We start from the raw sequence: 11,300 nt of genomic DNA, 5'->3' as shown, positions 1-11,300 counted from the left end.
CACCCCACCCCACCCCACCCCACAATGGTTGTTTGATATGTGAGGGGTTTGGCACGTTAGCAATATTTGGTTGTATTTTGGTGTTCACTAAGAAGCATTGCTTCTTGTTTTAGTTGTTTTTTCTACTTAGTGTTTTGAGGTTTGTCTTTGACAAGACCCGACCCGGAGTTTGGAATTAACCAAAGTGGGATCGGATGGTAAATTTTTTTTCTGTTATTCTATTTCTATTACCAACATTTTAATATTCAAAAAATTACGAAAGTGCACTAAAGAATGCAATTAAATTAACAAGTAGAAATGTGTACGTTTCTTGTTGTTGTTCTCACCTCCACTAAACATTATTTCTTCTTCCATTCATCTTAATAAAAAACTTCAACCTAAAAAATTTTTTAAAGCTATATGAGTTATTCAAAGATAACCTAGGGGCAATCATACTTCAATACTACACTAACCCTACATGTATCAATTTTCTTTTTCAAAATGAAAATGATTTAAACTTCTATAGGCATTTACTTTTACTATAATCTTAACTTTATTTTTATTTTATGCTATTAGCATTTACATTTTTCTTAGGAGCACCATCAAAATATAGCTTAACACACCTCTGGCCGATATTTCCCATCGGCATAGTAGCTAACGATCTTTGTCTGAGATGAAAAGACCCTTACCTAATCTGTCTGATATTCTCTCATCGGTACAGTGGTTAACGATTTAAATATCATAATTGTCTGAGGTGGTAAGCTTTGTTTACCTGCCTCTGACCGATATTCTCCCATCAGTATAACAGTTAGTGATCTAACACACAAGTATCTAAGGTGTTAGAAAAACATTTACGCATGCGAGTACACTGGCGTCCTCTGCCTGTACTACTAGGGGTGAACTTCTCCTCTGAACATGCACATACAAGCATTCATGTATACCATATTTTCATTTCATCGTTCAAAGCATACATTTTTTTAACGTGAGACTTGTATTTATTTACTAAAAATTATGCAACTCTACTAAAATCCGAGGTCATATGATAATATAAACGATGCATCTTTACTCTAGTTCTAAAGGTCAAATCATAATCTGACATACATCTAATCATACAATGAGCTAACATATACATCTTTATTAGAATATCATCAGCGTGTAACAATCTAAAATCTTCGTAAACAACTCATTATGCAAATATTAAGACAACAACATTTAACATGCATATATCATGACTAACTATGTGAAAAATTCTATGTGATTTAATTTCATTGTGTAACTATTTAACATGCATATTTTCTTATCTAACAATATGAAAAATCTGCCATAACCTATTTATCACTGGAATAAATGATAGATGAAGTCAAACATGCATGAAAATGATGAAAATTACTGAAATTCATAAATATAATTACTCCCTCGATCTACTTGATTTTCTTGTTTTGACGTCAATCGCCTTCTTCAAATTAGCACTTTCACTACTTCAAAGCTCCCCGATCAATAATATGAAATTTGCTCCAACTTGATTTTCGAACATTAATTAACAAGAATCTAATTGAATACTTAACTAGTATATTAATATAACAAAATCTTAAATCTTAAAACATTAAATAAACATTAAATAAATAAATTATTTGTCATTTATTTTAAATATCATGGTTGGCCCCCTCCCTTTCTCACGTACTAAACAGGCTGCCTCCCATCACGACCGCGATTCTTCCTCTTCTCTCGTGTAAGAAATTCACTCACAATACTCCCTCAAATTCAGGTCTCAATTAGAGCATGGGCTTATTTCTCACAGAACGACGCCAATCTTTAACAGAACTCGCTGCTTCCTTCTTCTCTTCCTCTTCTTCTTCGCTTAGATTAGCCTGCAGCGAGCGGCGTTGCTTTGATGCCTACTCCACTTCCTCATAGATACGAAGCCTCTACTCTTCTTCTTGCCTCATTTGTGACGTTGCTCCTCTTCACGCGAACACCCATATGCGTTTTTAGTGCTCACCACGAGTAAGGTTTCACATACCTCCCCCTGTCTACTCTTCCTTATTGAAGCAAGTTACCCACAACTCTTTTTGTTTTTCTTCTTGTTCAGTTTGGGTACAAGCTTCTTTTATTCTTCTTCACGGATTCGTCTCCTTCTCTCTCTCACTCTCTCTCTTCCCCCTCACTTCTTCTGTATCACTCTCTATTTCTCATCCAAAACTGTCGGTCATGAGGAAAATTGAAGGAAACGAGCGAGAGAGAGAGAGAGAGAGAGAGAGAGAGAGGTAAGCTTCATTTTGTTTTAACTCAAACGACACTTTGCCATAGAACGACACTCATATTGGTAAATTATTTTTAAAATTATTTATTACAAACTTGTGACTATTCTTCTTATTTTTATTGTGTGATTGAATTAGTGCACACCTCTGTTCTTGGTTTTATAATTGATTGATTTAGAAAACGAGGTTTATTCTTTCATTAAATTTCACTTTTGTGTATGATATTTGAACGAAGTCTTGCTTATTTGTCTTGCATTGTATTAGTATCAATTTTGATGTTAGGATTTTCATGATGATAAATCTCATTTCTTCCCTGTCGAGCTTTAGAGCGATCGTTGTATTTTATTTTGTTGTCATTGAATTCAAGTGAGGTGTTTCGAGTTGATATTGAATTTGAAGTGATTTGTTAAGGATAGAATCCATAGACAGACGGAATAGCTTGAAATTGGGCCTGGTTATAGGTCTTTCACTGGTCCTGGTTATAGGTCTTTCACTGGTCCCACCATTTTGCAGTGGTTCTAGCTTAAGAGCTCATATTTGGAGACTAGAACCACAGCCTGGATTTGGTTGAATGAGGAGCTGTGCTGTTCGATTGCTCTTGAATTCTCAAAGACCAAGGATTCTAATTTGTGATTCCCCACAAAGAAACCATTACATGGCCCTATAGTTTTAGTAATTCGAAACACATTGTTTAATCTTGAACATCACGGCAGACTTGGGCTTTACCCTTCAGTTATGGGGTTCCAGGACAATGGACTCGCATGGAGACCAAAAGCACACTAGTACTAGATGAATTGCATGTCCGATCTCCCATGAATCTTCATAGATACATGGTTTGATATTATGATTTTCAATAATACAATTTTAACCATTACGAAGAATTTGCCCTTTTGAAAAATTTTCCTAAAAAAGTCTCTATACTCTAGAAAAGATAATTAAATTATCCCCCTGGCTGTTGATTATATACAAATGAATCTATACCGAGAAAAAGAGTATCCGTTAGGCTTTTTGTTTTATAAACCAGATCCAGCATGGCTAACAAATGTGCCGAAGCATGAAGCATCCCCAAAGTGTGGCCTAGATATTTGGTTGACAGGGTTCCTCATGCTCATCTAAGATGAATTTTTGGGCCGCCTGAAAGGCTGCATCGCATAGATGACCTTCTTGGGCCTTGTAATTGACAACTTTCTCTTAGTAGGCTATTCGACATGCAGTACTGGTAAGATAGTTAACTTAGCGCCTTTAAAGTTTTTCATAGCGCAAGGAGAGTCATGGAACTTATATCCATTGTGTTTCTGCTTTCATTTTAGGGAAATTAAAAGGTTAAATACTTCAATTATGTGCTTGATAAATTACGAGTGAAGTTGCTTGGATAGGAGATATCAATTATGTTTATCTTTTGTGTTTTTGGGTGTTCCGATTGCTTTGCATTCATAAAAATAGTGAGGATGATCCTGAAATCTCTTATTTCTTTTGTAAACTGTTTTCGAGAAGTCGTTTGTTTTACGGTTAATAAATGCCAATGCAAAACTTATTGCTTGATTGAATATATCAGCAGAATACCTATTTTTCTTTTTTTTTACTTTGAGGTGTTCTACATTGCCTTGGTGTGTAAAAGCAGAAGGATAATCCCGTGCTTTAATACCTTTGGTAACATTTAAATGACCATATTATGAGAGCTGTTAAATAGAAGCCCCACAGCTTATTAGAGAGCTGTGGTAACTGTGACCAGCTTTGTGTTATGAGGCGTGCAGCATCTACATGTGAAATATATAGCTTTTATATGCTGCAAGATTTTTTGTTGCTTTTTGAGATTTATACTTTCAACTATTGTAGACATATTTATGGGCCTTGGTTTGAAGCAATGCCCACACATATATTCCAACTTTCCTAGTGATTTCCTTTTTTATTTAAGAAAAAAAATTCATTATCATGTTGCTTATTTTTGTCACGACCCGGCTGGGTCTTGGAGGTAACTAAGACGGGAATGAACAGTTTGGCGGTGGAAATAAATTATCTGTTATTCTAATTCTATTACTAACAATTTAATATTCAAATAATACATGACAGAACCAATAAAGAAAACAATTAAAATTAACTAGTAGAACTTTGTACCTTTCTATTTGTTGTTCTTGTCTTCTATACATATCTGAGTCTCTTCTATATATCTTGTTTAAATGTTTTAAACCTAAAAATAATATTAATTCAATATAACGAGTTATCTAAGGATAATCCAGGAGTAATCACAGTAATCCAAGAAAAAAGAGTACAATATGTATGCGTGTCTATAAGAAATCGTATAATATATTGTTTATTTATATTTATTTATAAACAATCTGATTACACGCAATCTAATATATGTTTATAAGCAATTTGGTATATGCTTATAAACAATCAGAGATATGTTTCTAAGCAATGTGTTATATGTAATACATGTATCAAAATCTTTCTCTAAATGAAAGTACTTAATCTTTTATAAGTATTTTCTTTAACTTTACTTTAACTTTATATTTTACATATATATTTGTCTCTATGAGTATCACCATCAACAAATCCAACACATCATTAGCTGATATTGCCCAATCAGCTCTTGTCGGCATAGTGGTTAGCGATTTACATATCGCAATTGTCTATGGTAGAAAAGCCCTTACCTGCCTCTGGTCGATATTATCCTGTCGGCACAGTGGTTAGCAATGTAAACCTCGCAATTATCCGAAGAGGTAAGCTCTGGTCTACTCGCCCTTGACCGATATTATCCTGCGGCACAGTAGTTAGTGATTTAACTATCACAATTGTCTGGGTGATAGAAAAACTCTACGCACGCAAGTACACTGACGTTCTCTGCCTGTATCATTAGGGAATGAAATCCTTCTCTCAACATGCACATGCAGCCTTCACATATAAGTTATTTTATTATTCATACATGCATTATTCTGAGACATCATTATGCATCTACTAATGTGTATATTTATTCAACTGTACAACTATTCATCAGACATATAATTTAGATCATTCATTATTTATCTCATGCATATCTTTTACTTATACAATCATATGCATACTCTTACTTATATCTTGCATGTCTTTCTTACATGTATATTTTACATGTCTATATTACATATAATATCTATCTAAATATCATTCATCTCTTGCATAACTTTCATTTAGGCACATCTTTTCCTATTATGCTTATCATTTATATGTCTTATCAATATGAATGATCTGATTAAACTAGGGCATACATGAAGTCAAACATTCAATCTGAAATAAAAAAGATTACTGAAATTTTAGAAATGTAATTACTCACTTCGGTTGCTACGCTAAAATCTTAATCTTCGACAGTTAACTGGAGGTTGCGAGGACTTTTACGTTGAGATTAATAAACTATAAAATATAATATTAAACTTCAAGGTTTAAACAATTTATGTTAATTGGATTAACCTTCTTAAATTACCATAAGATTATTTTACTAAGAATTTGCGGGGTCACTTTACAGTGAATATCCACATTCTCACCTTGAGTCTGCCGCTCCGGACAATAACCTGGAATCCGTGATTAACTTAGGATTTAAAGATATCTTGGCTCATAAAGTAATTTAACCAAAAATCTAAATGAATTGCTAAATCATACCTTAAATAGTTTTCACTGCAACCACCTTTTCTCCAAAGCAGCCAAATCTTCTTCTCCCCTCTTCTTATCTTCTCAAACTCCTCTTTCCTTTGCTGGATTTGTCCTAGAATACCTTACGAAACTCGCAAACCACATGCGACACTTTCAGCACAAGATCGACGCTCCCGACGGCTATCGGAAAGGAAAAAGGCACGAAAAGCAAGACAAACTTCAATTCGGTAGAACGACGAGAGAGAGGGATTTGTGCTTACAAAAATTGACTCGGAGCCCTAAATTACAAGTGGTAGCGCCCAAGGGGTCGCTCGCCTCCCTGCAAGTTCGAGGCACTGTAATAAGTGTCGCAGAAGAGTGAAGGTGGCACCCCGAGCCTCATGCGACTCCACTGGGCTGCCCCTCTCTGATTGTGATTGCGTGCGTTGCTGCGATCACAGCTCCTCCCTTGTATTTTTTTGGTGCCTTTGTTCTCACTCGACATTTTGAGGGGCTTAGGCTATGGCATCTTATTTACGCATGGCAATAAAAATTGGTGTTTTCAAAAGAGGTTTGGAGTGGTTTTCCTGCAAGAATTCCTGGAACCTTATGCGTAGGGTTTGTTTATTTGATGCGTAGATGGCTTATATTGTATGCGTGGTGTCCAAGAGCAGAAATCTACTTGGTCTTCTATTCTGCTTTTAATATTTTTATATTCTGTGTATGAACAGTCGGCAGCACTTTATTTCTGGGTAAACTGTTTTGTCTGGATCACTTTATGATTATGAAGAGCCCACTGATGTAAGGAGTATGGCGGAGGTAAGTCCAGAATCTCCGGTGCTCTCTACACTTGATGGTCAATATGCCCGCTTATTTGAGCATGGAAATATGAAAGAATTCCAGCTGTAAGTTTCTCACGTGTTTATTTGTCAAAAAATTTGTATTGTTCTATGTGGATTCTTCTGACCATAATATCCAGACTTTCAGATGCAGATTACGCAAAATCTCCTATTGTGGAGGAGCAAATGTCTCAAGATTCATATGAGATCATTTCAGCTCTTAGAAAATCTTATGAGTCATTCAACAGACTAAATGCTCCAAGATCTGCTGCTTATTGTAGCCATAGAATAGCTACGGAATATTTTACTGCAGGGGATTTAGGTAATGCGAAGCAGTTATTTGATGGTGTCGCAGGCCTTTACAGGCAGGAAGGCTGGATCACTTTGTTGTGGGAAACTTTGGGTTACTTGAGGGAATGCGCCAGGAGGCTTGTTTCAGTGGAATATTTTATCCAGTATTCCCTTGAGATGGCTGCCTTGCCTGTTTTTCCTAGCGGTGGAGTAGAAGCTTCAGATAGTAAAAGGGCATTTGGCCCTGCTGGCCCTCCTACTCTTTCACAGAGGGAAACAATACAGCAGGAAGTTTTCAGCCTCCTAAAGGGGCACGCAAGTGAACCAAGTAGCGGCCTGATCATACAAGATAACCAGCCTAGAAGTCTTAATATTGATCTAGTAAATCCACTTAGGATGGCATTCCTCACATCTGTTGCTTTTCACAATCAGACTATGAAGCCGGGCTCATCGGCACTCCTAACCGTGTTTATACTATCACAACTGCCTCATCCAGTGGAGATCGATCAGCTAGAAGTTAAATTCAACCAGCCCAGCTGTAATTTCAAAGTTGTTAGTGGTGATGAATTCTTTGCGAAAGAGATCAAGGCAGAAAATCATGATATCCGTTTAAAATCAGTTCCTTCTATCATATTGACTACCAATAAGTGGTGGAGAGTGACAATTGAGATTAGCTCGGGTACTTCATTTTTTCTTTACTTTTTATGTTGGCATCTTAGATACTGCTGGGTGGCTCTACCACGGCATGGGATAGATAATAGTTTCATGGAATTAACATTTGGCACGTGCTATGCTAGTTCATTTGAAATGATATGCTTGAATTGTGATCCAGACATAGAATTGATTTTTTTTTTGGAAGATTTACATACCACTCAATTCCTATGTAATTACATATCATTACATATCAGACATAGAATTGATTTTTTTTTTGGAAGATTTACATACCACTCAATTCCTATGTAATTACATATCTAACACCTAAACTTTAATTTTTACATTATGCCACCTTACCCATGCATGAAATGGTGTATTGCACTTTTAAAAGTTAAAATAATGGTATTTTTTGAGTTATGAAAAATTTGGTTGTTATTAATGTAAAAATCAAAGTTTAGGTGTTATGTATGTAAATACATAGGATGGGTGGTATGTATGTTACTACTTTTTTTATGTACGTCTAAGATTTTCTGATGTGATTTTGTAGGACAAAGTGGAAAGCTTGAGTGCGTATCAGTAAATGTTATGTTGGGGCATCAATTCACTTTCTGCTGCAGGCCTGAAAGTCCTGCTTCAATGGAAGATTTGACGCTTTGGAAGTTTGAGGATCTAATGGAGAATTTTCCATCCAAAGACCCCATAATCTCATTTTCTGGCCAAAAGTATATTCAGGTAGAAGAACCAGAACCGGAAGTAGAACTCACGTTGAATGCATCAAGCCCTGCATTGGTTGGGGAGAATTTCATAGTTCCTGTCTCTGTAGTCTCCAAAGGTCATCCTCTCCATTCTGCTGAACTTAAGATTAACCTTGTCGATGCAAGGGGTGGTGGGATGCTAATGAGTCCACGAGACACCGAGCCATTTTCATTTGACAAACACCATGTCGAACTTCTTAGCGTTTCTGGGGTATTCGACGATGATTCTCAATCAAACTCTAATGACATCAGAAAAATCCAGCAGTCCTTTGGTGTTGTTTCCGTCCCATTCTTAGGTGTTGGCCGGTCATGGTCCTGCCGCCTGGAAATAAAATGGAACAGGCCCAAATCTGTCATGCTTTATGTTTCATTAGGTTATATGCCACATCCAGAAAGCAATTCATCCAGAATTAATGTCCACAGGAGCTTGCAGATTGAAGGTAAAATCCCATTCACCATTTCTCATCGCTTCATGATGCCTTTTCGGAGGGAACCTTTACTTCTCCCAAAACTCAAGGCAGCACAAACTTCCGATCAGGAAATGGCATTACCTGATGCTGATCAGAAGATGTCATTGCCACTCATCGGGCGAACCATTCTCATCGTGAGTGCCAGAAATTGCAGCGAGATTCCGTTGTACTTGACATCGTTGGCAATCGAACCTGATGGCCACCAAGATGTAGCAAGCTCTTGCACTGTGCAGCAAAGCAGCAGTGCTTCTCTTGATCCTGCCCTTATTGTTCCGGGGGAAGAGTTCAAGCAGGTCTTCGCTGTGACTCTGCAGGCTAATTCGCCAAATATGGACATTGGCACGGTTCATCTGAAATGGGTGAGAGATTTCAATCTTGGTCTGCATTCTAATACCGTTATTATGAAACAAAATTTGCAGAGTGTGAGCGTTGAGACACCACCATTGGTTGTCAGCCTTGATTGTCCTCCCCATGCTGTTCTTGGACTTCCTTTTTTTCTGTTCATCAGAGTTCAGAATAACACAAGCCTGCTTCAGGAGATAAAGTACACATTAGGGGACTCGCAGAGTTTTGTTTTTACTGGTCCTCACAGTGATTCAGTCTTCATTCTGCCAAAATCGGAACACATCATCAGTTATAAGCTTCTGGCGCTGGTTTCAGGCTTGCAGAATCTTCCATTAGTGACGGTGATTTCAGTGAGGTATTCAGCTGCAATGAATCCTTCTCCTGCAGCAACTACTGTTTTTGTTTATCCTTCAGAGCCGCACTTTGATGTTGGACGAAAGAGGGAACTGGTACGAGCTTTGTAGTGTATTTTGCTGGGTTTTCTTTACAAGTATGCTGCATCATCCGAAGTTTATATTTATTTGGTTAATTTATTCATTTAGGTTCTGCATTTTATAATTTTTTTTTGAAATGATCGTCATTACTTAGTACGAACAGTGTCATTTTATAGGAGATTTTGTATTTAAGATGCCCAAAAAATGATGGCTCGCTTGTTCTGCACACTGATTTTTGAGTTGAGCATCGTTGTGGGGATTTAATATATATACTGTATTTTGTTTTTTTCACAGTTGATATTCATCTTTTTCTATTAAAAATAGTTGAGAAAATTTTCAGGGGAGGTTTTGTTTTTGTTTTTGTTTTATTTTATTTTTACTGTGTTATATAGATGACAATGTTATTCGAATATTGATGTGTGGCGCAATAAATAGTAAGAAATAATTACTTTGAAGGAATTATTATGGTAATAACATCTATTAAAGTTCACATAGTGATAAATACTAAACGAGTTTCTTCAATTCAAGCATTGCAATTAGGGAATAACATGTACCAATTATTTAAAAATAATGTTAAAGGATTAAGAAAAAATATGTGATAGATTGATGATAACATAGAGATGTGCAGACAAAAAAAAAAAAATAGCATGTAAGAATTTAAGGAGAGTGAGGATTTATCCTTTAAATGTTATGATAAGGATGATGAAGATGATAAGTAATGACTATTTGTCATTTAGTTTCCATTAGATAGCCAAAAATAAAAACTTTTGATACACGGAAAAATGTGATTGAACCATTAAGTGTAGAATATTTAATTATCATCTGTGATGTTTTTATTTTAAAATTTAAGGGCTGCTGTTTGTTAATAATATACTATCACTCATTAGATTGTAGCTAAGCCAAAAAGCGAAGTTAATTTGTTCTTGACAGCTAGAAGGTTAAATCACTTTTGCAGAAGTGTTGATTCTCTATGGGGTTGATTGGTTTAGTGAAAAGAGGGTGTAAATTGAAAGGAACACGTGAATTTTGAAAGGTTGGGTGTTTGGTTTGAGGAAACTTGAATGCCTAAATAAAATTTTCAAGTATTTAGAATTCACATTTTAATTCATTTTTAAATGAATTTGGAATTCACTAGATTTTAGGTGAAATTTAAATATGTGAAGTTTTGTTGGCATTTGATGACCCACTATCTCCGTCGGCTAGCGCTTATTGGTTGTTGACGAAGCCTGTTGGTTGTCATCTTTGTAATAACGATAATAAAAAAAGGATTTGATTAGGGCAGCTCGTAGGAAGCAAATATCTCGACATTTTTGATTTAAGGAGACGAGTGTCTCATCTGAAGCAAAAAAAAAAAAAAAAGAGAATCGAAAGCGAGAATGAGAGTAGGAGCTAACCAAGAAGAAAGAGGAGGGGTCACATTTTCTCTTGTCGAAGATTCAACATCATTTGCAGAAGTCGACTTAGAGATGAAAGCGGGAACAGTGCTCATGCTTGGAAAGAAGTGTCAAGTCATTCTAGTGCAAAGAAGAAGAGACAAAGCTATTCTCTCCTTGCATCGAAGCTAGAAAAATGACACTGACTTGAGTGTGAGGATTATCTCGTGCGTAGCAGGGAGTAGACTCGCGCCTTCTACGCATGAAGAGAGGAAGAGGGAGCTTGGTGTGTTGGTGTTGCC

General features: G+C 36.3%; 1 protein-coding gene across 3 annotated transcripts in view; it reads left to right on the top strand.

The window, feature by feature from the left end:
- The window catches only part of LOC110026678 (trafficking protein particle complex subunit 11), a 29,700-nt gene extending 19,736 nt beyond the window's left edge, over nucleotides 1-9,964 (top strand). For 2 of the 3 annotated variants that reach the window (XM_020727729.1, XM_020727721.1), the window contains 3 exons: nucleotides 6,569-6,742; nucleotides 6,817-7,646; nucleotides 8,169-9,964. In XM_020727729.1, coding sequence (XP_020583388.1) covers nucleotides 6,648-6,742; nucleotides 6,817-7,646; nucleotides 8,169-9,655 — 2,412 coding nt within the window. In that variant the 5' untranslated portion in view covers nucleotides 6,569-6,647 and the 3' untranslated portion in view covers nucleotides 9,656-9,964. Of the gene's footprint in view, nucleotides 1-6,568; nucleotides 6,743-6,816; nucleotides 7,647-8,168 lie in introns of those variants that run through there. The other variant, XM_020727737.1, reaches the window with a different exon arrangement.
- The last annotated feature ends 1,336 nt before the right edge of the window (nucleotides 9,965-11,300 follow it).

The sequence above is a fragment of the Phalaenopsis equestris genome, unplaced genomic scaffold (assembly GCF_001263595.1).
Source record: "Phalaenopsis equestris unplaced genomic scaffold, ASM126359v1 Scaffold000002, whole genome shotgun sequence".
Lineage (NCBI taxonomy): Eukaryota > Viridiplantae > Streptophyta > Magnoliopsida > Asparagales > Orchidaceae > Phalaenopsis > Phalaenopsis equestris.
This window is presented reverse-complemented; position numbering and strand designations above follow the sequence as displayed.